General features: G+C 34.4%; 2 protein-coding genes across 2 annotated transcripts; one reads left to right on the top strand and one right to left on the bottom strand.

Annotated features, from left to right (window-relative positions):
- Positions 1-2,675: 2,675 nt before the first annotated feature.
- LOC138335630 (toll-like receptor 4) lies at positions 2,676-4,126 on the bottom strand. Its single transcript, XM_069284794.1, is given in 2 exon segments — positions 2,676-3,900; positions 4,119-4,126. Coding segments are annotated over 2 exon segments (1,233 nt in total).
- A 4,788-nt stretch (positions 4,127-8,914) lies between these two features.
- On the top strand, positions 8,915-12,731 carry LOC138335229 (toll-like receptor 3). Its single transcript, XM_069284219.1, has 2 exons — positions 8,915-9,138; positions 10,107-12,731. The coding sequence occupies exons 1-2, from the start codon at positions 9,078-9,080 to the stop codon at positions 12,518-12,520; spliced, it is 2,475 nt and encodes an 824-aa protein (XP_069140320.1). The 5' UTR covers positions 8,915-9,077; the 3' UTR covers positions 12,521-12,731.
- Positions 12,732-13,318: the final 587 nt, after the last annotated feature.

The following is a 13,318-nucleotide window of genomic DNA, read 5'->3' as shown; positions in this document are numbered from 1 at the left end:
CGGTATATAAACAATGCAATACATAATTCCTTTCTTATTTAATCGTCAGTCACTTGTTGTTTCACAGAAAAACAAACGTGAGAAAAATATGATACGAGTTGCCTCCCCATTTTTTAATTAATTAAAACTCCATACAAATCACTTGTGATGGCCCGGATGACAGCACGCGAGGGGTCTTAAAGTGGGAGGGAATCTGAGTGCCTTGAGAAAACCCATGTGATCGGATAGGTGACCCTGACCTTTTCACGTCCGTGCCGGGGATCGAATCCCGGCTGGCTAGGTGAAAGGCGAATGGCTTAACTACTTTCACCACTTACACATTATATTGTCAGTATCAAATTTTGACAAGAATACTACGAATCATCAACGGCATGACTGTTTTTTTTCAGAATGAGCGCTACCATATATTGCAATGCCACGTAAGTCCACTTATTGTAAACCAACTTGCTTTCGCGTGCGATTTACTTTAATTTCGCAAGCAGAGTAAAGTCGCGAAAATTTATCTTCGAAAATTAATATATACACAATATATTGGAATGACCAATCCGCGAATGTTGATATCCGGGAACTTGTTTTGAAATGAAAATAGCGAAATTTGTTAGTTCCTAGTTCACCATGAAATTTTCAGAACAGATTTGTTACTCAAGTTTGATGAGTTTTTACATAGACATTGCGTAAACAAATTAGTCTGAGAATGGTTTTATGGTACCAGTCCCTGTTTACGGATATACCGACAGGTCGTTCTGGTGACTGAGTCGACACGCTTGATTCGACAAACTTGATTGAGTTTGTACAAAGGAGATGAATTGTCTAACAAAGGGTAATACGAATTTGATACGAAGTTAAATATAGACATGGCTTCTGAAATACATATGTACACCATGGCTTACTTCTATATCTTATAGATCACAATTTAATGCATGGAGATGTACGTTTATCGACCCTATTCAAGTCTAATTAAGCTGTATAATGAAGTCTTACTTAAGTAACAGTTTTAATTACCACCAATGAACGTAATCATCGATCATCTTAATTTAAAAGAAAGTTACTATAATTAGAACAAAAGATAATCAATAAAAAAAGAACGATTGAAAATAGGTATAAGCCTTTTTTTCTTCTTCCAGTATAGGTATGTGAATTATTTATTTTTGATAACTTCAAAAATTTGGAATGTTGATATGGGAAATGTGAACGTTTTATTTTATTGTGTGGTAGGGAGCTATATGCCCGGTCGTATATATAAGGTATTTTTTCAGACATGTAAACAATATACATGGTAAATAAGGGTGTTTTTTGTGTGATCACTGTTCGCTCTCCAGAAATATTCGCCTCATGGATAATAAAGATTTTAAGGATAACTTATTATAAAAGTAGTGTATAGAGTTCACCAAAACGTAACATATTTGATGACTAGTGCGAATAGTGCTACCTTCATCCAGACAAATAATAAGGTATCATAAGTACAAAGAACTAAACACCAGGATCTAATTTGATTGGTTATTTACGCCATACCTTTAACGTAAAATAAACATTTAATTTTAAAGAGAAAAAAAATAGATTCATTTTCTTGCGCGATCGGCTTAGATTAAAATATCTGGTGGCTACATTATAAAGAATGTAAAATGCATGTAACACATCAAGCATCGTTACCTACAGTGAAAATCGGTTATAGTGGAAGTCCTTGAAAAATGGGAAATCTCTTCAAATGATCAAGATTTCAACATACATCTAGCTAAAAAGAAAGACTATGGATATGTGTGAGCAAGGATTATAGTACAATATCAAATTAAGGGATTATTTAAAGGTAACCGATTTCAAATTCCGTTAAACACGCATGGCGCCCGGTCACTTGACATATATTTCTAAAAACTACTATTTTTATCATATTGATATATACCAAGTGGATGTCCTAATTCAGTGCCTTAATAATACTTGCAGTTTTTGTCTCATTTAAACCATTATCACGTGTATAATTCTTTATTTACTTTGTTGTCGTTTTTTTATGAACAGACCTCTTTTACCAAGATCAGTAAATTCCCATTTAAAGGCCCACTACCTTTCCGAACGGGCTGTTAATGTTTAAGATGGGAATGTAAAAACGAGAATGATATTTTTGTTTTTTGAGTTACAAAAGTTATTAAGTTACCGTTTAATACTACACGTACCACCACTTCTTAACACTTCAATTTAAAACAAATTTTATGTTTATTTTCCATAACGGCAGGTAGTTTTATGTTTCCCGCCGACGACCTAATTACCAGCATGTCGGTTGAATTATCACTGCGCCTGACGACAAGAACAGCGACGATACGAATTTTTATAACTGATTCATAGATGTTTTTTTTCTTGAGGGGTATCACAATGCCCAAAGCTGACACCCCTCCATATATTGACTATGTTAAATAGCGTTGCTCCATAAACACAATGATAGCGTCGCTTGCTCGAGTTATACACTAAAATAGACATTTTTGATTTTGGGTTTCAATATTCTGATATAAATCATGGAGCGTTGTTTCTGCTGCTAACCATCTTAGAATAAATATATTCAACAAACATGGACAAAATATAAGATACATATAAATAGTTTTTATGCTGTTAAATAAGTTTACAAAAAAAATTAATGAAAGAAAAAACATACTACAATAACATTTGTGTGTTAAATGATAAGAGCGACGTCATGCAATTTTAATATATATTTGCTCATTATATAATTGACTCCAATACAAGTGTAGACATAAAAACGACCTTTTTTCTTTGAACAAAATAATGATATTCATATTTTCTCTTCCTTCACGAAATGAGTATTCATAAGTTAATCTCATAGTAAATGTTGTCCATTCTCGTTCTAAAGAAGCATAGCTAACAACAAATAAAGTTTGATGTGATGAGTCCATAGCGTCCATGATGTTATCCGCTATGTCTCGGCCTGGTATGAAATCTTTATCCTCACAGCAAAATTCAATTTCATTCTTTTGCAACCAAGGTAATAGGTTGTTCTTCATCCATGTAGAGTCTTCGTTCGCGCAATAGGATATATAAATATCATTTTTGTTTTTCGAAGTTTCTATAGGATTGCGGCACATCACTCGTAACCACACACCACGTCGCCATGCCTCTCGAGTGAGGATACCGAATGCAAAGAATATCACCGTAGCACTAACAGACACGATAAGCCATGTTTGAGAAACACATTTATCCTTAAATAGATCAAAAGTTTCCAGGAAATCTCCCATCGTTACCTGAGTTCCTTCTGTAGTCACACACGAAAGAGTTTCTTTTTTGTATATCACAGTGGTAGCCTCTATCCACATAAGGAAATCCAAATTTTCACAGCTACACACAAATGGATTTCCATGTAACGTAATTTGGAAATCGTTTGATCTGGCACTAATTTTATCAAGTAATATGTATTGTGGATAGGTCTGGGTACTGAGTAGATTATCACTGATATCAATATTCTCTAAAACTGTTAAATCATAAAATAGATGTGTAGGGATCTGATCCAAGAGATTTCCGGAAAGGTTCAAATACTTGAGAGAGTCCTTCTGATCTGCAAACAGTTGACTATGTAAAATCTGCAGTTTGTTTGATGAAATATCGACGAAAGAAAGATGATTAAGTCCCTTGAATATAGCTGGTACGTTCGAACCTAAGATACTTCCGATTCTACATTTCCTTGCAGTAAGTCTAGATAGATTAGGAATTTCTGAAAACGCATTTGGATGCACTTCTGAACAGTCGACTCCTGATATGTCTATTTTCTTCAAATGGATAAGCCCTTTGATAACTGCATATGCATATCTCGGATGTTGAACAGAATAGCCCAAATTCTATACTTTAAGATTAAAGGTGTTATGATACTGAGTTCCTTTACATTTGATGTGGCGAGACCGTCGAATGCTGAATTCAATAGTAAAAATATTTTGTATTGGTTATTTATCCATTTCTCAAACAGAAAACACCATCAAAAAAAGTGTCTATCGAAAGATACTACCAAGATTTGAAATGTATATTGACAAAGTTCTGTTTTCTGGGGTATATTCTTTTATTTATATGAAAAGTTTATTTCTTTTCAATGTTTAATGTCCTTAGCCTATTGTTCCAGAGTTTCGAAGAACATTCCCATCTAAAGAGAATAGTATCTACAGTTTAGTTGTCCGTGAGATCAAGGTTAATCATCTTTAGGGACGTTCATCAATGCTCCACACATGATTCTCACCAGTTTGTTTCTTTTGAAATGATCGTCAACAGTGGATCATCCGACTAGTCACACCCATTGCCTGTACTGTCTCTTTGATAAGTGGTAAAATCAGTCGTCAAAGGAATTTGGATTATGCCGGGAAAGGTGCTATGATATCTGAGTTCCCTTTGTTATTTGATGTGGCGAAGAAAGTCAAATGATGTAACTTAATAACGATAGGTCGTGTATGACGGAATTTTCGTACAATTCGTTTTGGTTAATTATCCTTAGCAAACAGCAGAACGACATCCGGAACATATCACGTGACTCTTCTCTTGAAAGTGTGATATCTTACAGCAAACCGGAAGCGAAACTAGAAAATGAAATATATCATTAATTAATTATCTTTCAAACTCACGATCTTATTTATATGTTTATGATATTTCAGAGATCACTAAACTATACAAAAGTGTGTTGTTAGTTTGCAATATTACAATTACAATTAATTATATTTCATATAATATTTCCGTACATAGCTTTTTTTCATATTATATTTTAAATTACTGTAAACGTGGAAATTTTTCGCGGGTTGTTAGTTTCGCTCTTTCTGTCAGTATAAACTATTCGCGCCGCGATCTAATGATATTCGCGTAGATTATAAGAAAACGTTAGTTGTCTCCCTTGATGCATGTTTGACCTCATAGATTCTAACGGACATTGTAGAGTATGAATGCAAAATATGAATATATAAGTATGAATACATATAATTATAGTTCAGGCTACCATGAATTAACGAAAATTGTCCCTTTAGTCTGACCAATTTGACTCGTGTTTTTATACATAACTGCCGTGCAGCTACCCTTGAACAACTGGCCGCAGGTCTAATTGGATGTATAAGATTAACGTTTGACGGAGAAGGTGTAATCATCAGTCTTTTGTTCAAAAAGGTTCATGGTATTATTTGTATATATTTACATTTCCGTTTTCACTTCGCTACCTTACCAACTGCAATAGTCGTTTACCCTTGCGTAAACGCAGTGGTTGCCACGCAAGACTACACACACCGAAACACTGACTTCCGCAATTAGTGTGAATGCGCATTCGATTAGATCTATTGTGTCTGTATTGACAAGTCTTCAATATAATATAAAATGTAAATGTATGAATGTAATGTAAATCTTGAACTTCGCGTAATTAGCGTAAATTTCCCCCTCGTGTCGATTCCCACATTTACTGCTTTTGATACTTTTTATTATTTTATTCATGAAAAAGCAAAAACGGAATGATTTGTGGTAAAAATCCGTCAACACATAGCATAGCGCACAATATATTGATTCAACGTAAAATATAAAAAAATACCACCTACATAACATGTAACTAATCAGTCATAGAAGTTTTACTTTCTGTTAGTTTTCAACTCATTTGTTTAATATTATGAAAAAGAATGGTATCGGGGTATCTGATAATATCCTTGGTGATTGTTTTACACCATTGCTTTGTTAGTATTTAACAATACATGTACGAATAGAACAAAATAAAGATGTTTCTTACTTTAATAAAGAATTTTGAAGATATAGATAATTAACGAATTTTGCAAGTTTCACGTTGTGACACTAGTGAATGAAAGAATGTAAACGTGATTAAAAAAATATGGCTAAGTTTAAGGATTTTTTGAAAAATAGATCCACTGGCGACACATTTATAAGGCAAATGCATAAACAATCAAATTTCTGGGTTATGCTATTACCTCAATAATGAATATATCTAATTACCACTTACCTGAACTTTGCCATACACAAGTAAAGAAAGCCCAGACTACGGTTACGAATTCATTGATATCCATTATGGATTGTGAAATAAAAAGTAAAGATGGCGGATAAACCACCTGCTTAATGTTTACACTCGGGTTAGTACAACTATGAGAGGTCGATGTGGCAAATATACAGCCATTTGAAGTGAAACAAACTTTCACAGCGAGGTTTAAAACTCGACACATGTTATAACCTTGTATGAAGTAGGTTATAAATCTGTCTATGCGATCTACCCGAACATAATTCTTTCGAATAAGACGAATAAAGCAATAAATCTTCCGAGTGGATGGTATGCACTTCGTAGTTTACTAAAAACTAAAACTTTTTGAGCTGATTTTCGGTATAAATTATTAGTATTTTTTAGGTTATTATTAGGTTTTATTAGTCTTCACCACAATATGTCACGATTAAATATCACTGACAAAATATCTGCTGTAAATTTGTAACATCACTATCACATGAGCCGGAGCGTGGGACAGGATGGGTCAAATGGCCATATTCATATAAACAATTTCTTGTTTGTGAAACGTAGCATGCACGGTATCTGGAAGCACGGACTAGCCTACACATAAATCTAAATCGTTGTTAGAGAGTCGTTGTGCGTGACAATGCAAAATTAAATCGGTTGAAAATAAATTAGAATACAATATAATTACCTCAAGGTCCCTAATACGTTCAAAATATTGGTATCAATGTCAATAAAATCTATATCTTTATTTGTACAATAAGTGTAAACCCCAGGACATCTTTTCACCTTTTTATGCCGAGATCGAATTAACGAGATTTGACTGGTTGGTTATATGGTGATCAGATTATTTGAAATGTCTGTCTCAACCTTTTGTTTTTAACGTCGAGGAGGAGGAGATTAGGGCTGACTTAGTTGTAGAAATATTGGATAGCAAACATTGATACTAAATACGAACTGTTCTTATTATTATGGATTGACATTCAAATTCCTATTCCGGACATTTTCTATCTATGTGTCAGTTAGTTTCAAAATCAAAATCCGAGAAAACAATTTGGTTGACGTGCAGCTGATAGCAACGGAGATTCCAGAGCCCGATTTAAGTAAAAAATAGTGTATATAAATAACTTTAGCTGCTAAATATAACACAATTGGAAATCATTTGTTCCCATTAAAACATAAAGGAGGCATTTGACTCGCTGAAATTTAGATAATGTCAGGTTTAAAGATGCTTCACCGCCGATAGGATGTAAATAATACTCATCATTTGAACAATAATGCTGGTGTTTATTCATGTCAATCTATGTGTAATAAAGACAACAAAGGTGTACGAAATAAATACGCATTCAATACTTATAAAACATAGAGCCATTGACTTTTTTCGGGACAAAATTATTTAGTTTTATCATTTCCTTTATTGTATATATTATAAGAAGTTGAAAGATGGTATTGGTGTAAAGTAAGTAACTTTTTAAGTGAAGAAAATACTAATTCGTCTGCTTCTGTTATTGATACTGCGTCAGTGGTGTAGCATCGTTCAATGAAAATTGATGTAAAGGGGTTATGAGGTATGCTGAATAACAGTATCACTTACATAAATAGATTGGTTGACATGGTAGCAAAATAGAGGCCCTGATTGGTTGAAATTTGGATAATTTTAGATCTAAGTGTAAATTAGCACATATGGGTAATGAAATATGCTGAATAATATAATTGTTGCAATGGTAATGAACTAGTGTTGTTTAAATAAATATTAAAAAAAAATAAAACAAAAATGTGTTTAAATGGTGGACACAGGGGGTCCCCTTGACACATACTTTGAGTGTAATTAGAAAACATCAATTAGGCCCTTTATGCCTTTTTGATAAAAGGAAAAGTAGTTAAAACACACATGAAGACCTAAAAATCTTTAACACTACAAAGGACTTCTTTCATGAACGATGGAAATTTGCCTAAGAACCAATTTTATTAAAACTGAATTTCATATGTAGCAACATTGATGCACATTCGTGAAATACGTAAACAAATCCAAAGGGTCATAGGGGCCTGTATTATGGTCAACATAAAGCTGTCCACTAGATGTGTATGACAGGGTTCCCTTTTCATCCAAAACGGTGTCAATATCATGTTTTATGTTGTCAAACTGTATTATTTTTTGAAGAGTATATATACAGTGTACTTACATAATATGTTCAAAACTATGTAAGCCAAATGTAACTAATAAAATAATGGCTACATTTTAAAGAGATAAGATGTCGAAATTTTGGGTGCTACAGTCAAAATTGCCTTGACGACCGTCTGAATTAAGCGACTGCCTGTCATAAACGACCATTATTTTTCCTCCCGACGTAATTACCTATAAAAGCGACTGTCTGTCTTACGCGACAAGCGACTATGATCAAGGTACTCCCGACTATCGATTTCGCTATATAAAAGGCGACCTTATCAAAGCCGGAAGTCACATTCGATACACTCTTGACCTCTTGCGGATTCACGTCTGTACGAGATGAAGTGAACACAGCTCCCAGGGGACGCTTTTTGCGCCATTATTGTTGTTTTAAGTGTACAGTTCAGACGTACGTACGTAGTATAGCTTCGCCTAAACGAAAAGTTTTTACTGTAAACGACAATATCGAAGCCATCAGATTACTAGATGCGGGGAAACCGGTCCACAAGGTATATTTTCTGCCATGCCAATTATTAACAAAGGTAATTAACCCACTTGCAGTTTGAGAGCACCAAAATATTTTCTTAAAAGTTGGCTTGTTACTTGAATTAAATATTTTGAAAATTAAAAAAAAATTGTTGTCTAAACGTCATAATATGGCAAGGTATATTTTTAGTAACGTTACCGAATGATATGACTGCTTATTTAAGAGCTTGTGCGGATTTTTGCAACTCCATCTTTAAAGGCAATTCCAGTTATTTGTTATGTCGATGTCATGAAAGACAGCCTTTTATCTGAACACAAGACCAGTTTCAAATTCCTTTGATACTTCATCTCAAATGTCCCTTAATTATTCTCGTTCGTCCTAATTATGATTTATTTTACAAATGTGAAATTATTCGTGCTGCAGCTACCGTAACACGAACTTGAAAAGCTTCCTGGTAGACATATAACATGGCGGACACAAAGCTCCTACTTACGTTATGTATACTACTGCGGACCTTCCCTCCCTCGGGTAAGTGAGGATTTGTTGTTGTAAAGTAACAAAGATTATCTTAGACTATTATCACAGTGTGTTAAGTCACACAGAAAGGAGAAACCAGCATCTAAATTCGACACACAATTTAATTATGATTACTACTATATACTGATTGTTTACAATATAACGAAAATGATTGTTGTTGAGGAGTAATACAAAATTGAAACTATTTTTAGAAGGGGGGGGGGTTCATTTCACCATAATGGTATTTTCACCCCGGGGTCATTTCACCAAAATGATATTTTGACCCCGGGGTCAATGTACCATGATTCAAAATCCCATGCTACACCGGTATACGTGTCATGATCGTAACTTCAAAAATAATGTAGGAAGTTTTATATCCAGAATTATCCAAAATCAGTATTTAAGCAAACACACGAACAGAACGAAATAGATCATTCTGGGTTTCCCCATGACGTAAGCATGTTTACCTGACCTATTTCACGTTATGACTGTTTGAGGATTTATTACATGGTAACATGTGTTTATTTTAAAACTCTATAGTAATATGTAGTATCATATATAACAGGTCGAAAAATCCACAATTTATATCAAAAGTGAAATAACTGCATGTCTAAGCCTGTATACGTGTCATGATCGTTCTAGTTCTCCTCGAGGTAGTTTCTCTTTATTACATATACTAGATATGATCAACCTAGTAGGTCAGGCCTATTTATGTTCGATGTAAGTAGCTTTTATATATAATGCAGTAAAATAAGACGTTACTATGTTACTGATATTTACAACTTGAACACCTGCTGTATCAAATAAATACAGGCTAACGTGCAATCTATTCAATTTCATATGTATGCTATCATTTTCATTTTATGCTGTATTTCGTTGAATGTCACACCATCTTCAACAAAGTAAATAGTTGTATAAATAATTCATGTACTCCTCACTCATTAATAATATATATTTCCAATGTTTTTATACTCATTTAGATGCACTTCCGGTTTGCTGTAACACCATTGAAATGCCTGGAGAGACCCACGTGATATGTTCCGGATGTCGTCTGCTTGGTGTACCTAAGGATTTACCGTCAAATACAACAGTTTTGGATCTAAGTAACAACAATCTAGCTTCTCTAGAACGGCATACATTTCCGGATCTTCAAATGTTAAAGATATTGTATCTTCAAAGAAACAAACTAGTAAGGATCACATCCGGAGCATTCGATAACGTTCCTAATATTGAGAAACTTGATCTCACAGACAACAAATTAGAACAATCTTCAATTGATATGAATGTCTTCGAAATTCTGAAAAAGCTAAGGACATTAAAAATCCAAGGAAACAACTTCCATATTAGTAAAGTATATCCAGAACAGGCTTTGTCATCCATTTCTAATCTTATTGTCCTTGCTATGGATATCTTTGAGGGTTTTGTGTTTGGTAACGGATTTTGGAATCAAACATCTTTACAACACTTATACTTATCCTTTCAAGGCAATGGTACCGTGACTTTGTTAAACGATTCATTTGACGGTCTCAAAAGATCAAACATTAAAGTATTAAGTATCGCAGCACCTTTCCGAAAGATTGAAACTAACACACTTGCTTCGTTCGGAAATCTTATCAAATTGAAATGGGAAAATATAGCATACACTTTGACTATCCATGATGCTCTTGAGGGACTTTACGGGATCAGAGGAAGAACAATGAATTCACTTTCAATCATAGGGTTTCGATATCGATTTACCAACGGTGAGGGTCTAAGGAAATCAGATATGTTTAACCTGGGAACAATTTGTGTAAAGAAACTTTATCTGATCGGTAATGCTATTTCAACAATAGGCATAGATGTAATGACCGCATGGACTTCTAAAACATGCATTAAGGAATTAGATTTGTCAAAAAATATGTTCTATTTGCCACAACCACTTACTCTATTGGGGCTTTTCAGTTCATTAACTCGCCTACTAATCAGACATACTGCGATGAGAATTTTTCGAAAGCGGAGTACTTTTATGAGAGAAAGAGCATTTTTCTTACCCACAAATCTTACGTATGTAGACATTGTTGACAATCCGTTATCAGGGTATATAGTAAATATTACTATAGCAAAAAATAACCTGACTGTGTTGAAGATAGGTTATCCTAAGAATTTTAGATGTGAATATGGACTTATCAAAGGTCTGGTCCACTTAAGGGAACTTGACATGACTGGAATCGACTGTTCGGAAGTAAATCCAAATATGTTTACAGAAACGCCTCTTCTGTCTCGGTTGACTGCCAGGCAATGTAATATCGAACGCGTCCTTAGTCGGAACACACCTGCAATATTTAAAGGACTTCATCATCTGTCTATACTTGATGTTTCCTCAAATAACCTGCATTTCATACATAAACATCTGTTAGCAGACCAGAAGAAAACTCTCAAACAACTAAACCTTTCTGGAAATCACATGGACCGGATTCCTACAGAGATATTACATAATTTAACGGTATTAGAGAATCTTGATATTAGCAATAATTCCATAAGTACATTAAATTATTCCCAATATACATTACTTGATGAATTTAAAATTAAATCGATTGATTTCCAAATTGTTTTACATGGGAATCCTTTATTGTGTAACTGTGAAAATTTAGATTTCCTTTCGTGGGTAGAAGCCACTGATGTGATATACAAAAAGCGAGAACTTTTATGTATGACTTCAGAAGGAATTCGGGTACCGATTGCAGAATTACTAGAACATTTCGATCAATTCAAAGATCATTGTGTTTCTCAAACATGGCTTATCGTTTCTGTTACTATAACAATGATTGTCATTGTGCTTGTTATTCTAACGAGAGAGGCGTGGCGACGTAGTGTGTGGTTACGAGTGTGGTGTCGTTATCCGATGGAAGATACAAAATACACAAATGACATCTATATCTCATATAGCGACGAAGATCAGAGTTGGGTGAGGGAAAAAATAGCACCTTGGTTTGATGAGAAACAAATTAAATATTGCTGTGAAGATAAAAGTTTTAACTTAGGACGAGATATAGCTGATAACATCATGGACGCTATAGACTCATCACGTCAAACTGTATTTGTTGTTAGTTATGCTTCATTAGAACGAGAGTGGCTACTTTTCACCATGAGGTTAACTTGTGAATATTCATTTCGTGTTGGACGAGAAAATATGAATATTTTTATTTTGTTAAACGATATAAAAAAGAGCGAATTCCCTAAACTTATCCGGAACAACTGGAAAATAATCCGTCCTTTACGATGGCCAAATAAAAGTAACACAACTTTGGACAAATTGACTGGAGCTCAAACCAAGTTCTGGGAGAAATTGTCAAGTCGGATTGTAAGACGAAATTGTGACTTCAAGTCCGAACATGAAACAGAGTCATCTTTGTAACGAGGGAAATTAAGTTTTGGGAGAGATTATCAAATCAGATTTTAAGACAAAATGGTAACTTTAAGTCAAAACATACAACACAGTCATCTTTGTAATGAGGAAAAAATATGTTTTATCCTAATTGGCTTTGCTTCATATAATTTAATAAACAAACATTAGCAAATGTTGTGTTGTAATGTTATGTCATGTATTTGTTTATCATTGTAAAAACGTTTAAAAGCGAATAGTCGGGCAAAGAAGGGCTAAAATCGGTAAAAATGGTGTTAATATATCCAGTATAATTTCTAATGAAATAGAAAAATAAAATCTCCCACCAAAATCGCTCTGTATGCGAAGAAATTAATAGATATTATAGGAATCCTAAAAATCCTCCCGACCAGCTATCAGTGCAGGTCAATCTTAACGCATGCGCAACATCCACCACTCTCCGTAGTAAACAAAACATGGCTACCGTAGTTTTGAACCAAAAGGTTTCCGCCAAAATAACCAACTGACTCCCCTAAAATGCGAAAGGAACCTAGGCAATGGAGCAGCGGCAATCCAAACATATGACTCGGTTAACATTACGACGCATGGAGAGTGTTAATACAACTTGATATAGTGAAGAGAACAGTTCAAACGAGCACGCGGCTCCGGACCGCTAGCTACTGTACAGATCTACCACCCGATACTCCCTGCTCAGCTGATAGTGAGTGAGTCTTCGTATTTTGATCATTATGTAATTAGTCCCTAGCAGTATTTTTACGCTTAAGGCTATATAGCCTACAGCGTATTGTCATTGCCTGGGAGACCGGAAAT

The sequence above is a fragment of the Argopecten irradians genome, chromosome 11, assembly GCF_041381155.1.
Source record: "Argopecten irradians isolate NY chromosome 11, Ai_NY, whole genome shotgun sequence".
In the NCBI taxonomy this organism is placed as follows: Eukaryota; Metazoa; Mollusca; class Bivalvia; order Pectinida; family Pectinidae; genus Argopecten; species Argopecten irradians.
Note: the sequence above shows the minus strand (reverse complement) of the source record. Positions and strands in the feature narration are given on the sequence as shown.

Excerpts from the sequence above, each read along its gene's own strand:
- LOC138335229 (XM_069284219.1), top strand. The coding sequence starts at position 9,078 with ATGGCGGACACAAAGCTCCTACTTACGTTATGTATACTACTGCGGACC. Across the intron at positions 9,139-10,106 it reads GCGGACCTTCCCTCCCTCGG|ATGCACTTCCGGTTTGCTGT; the intron begins GTAAGTGAGGAT and ends ATACTCATTTAG.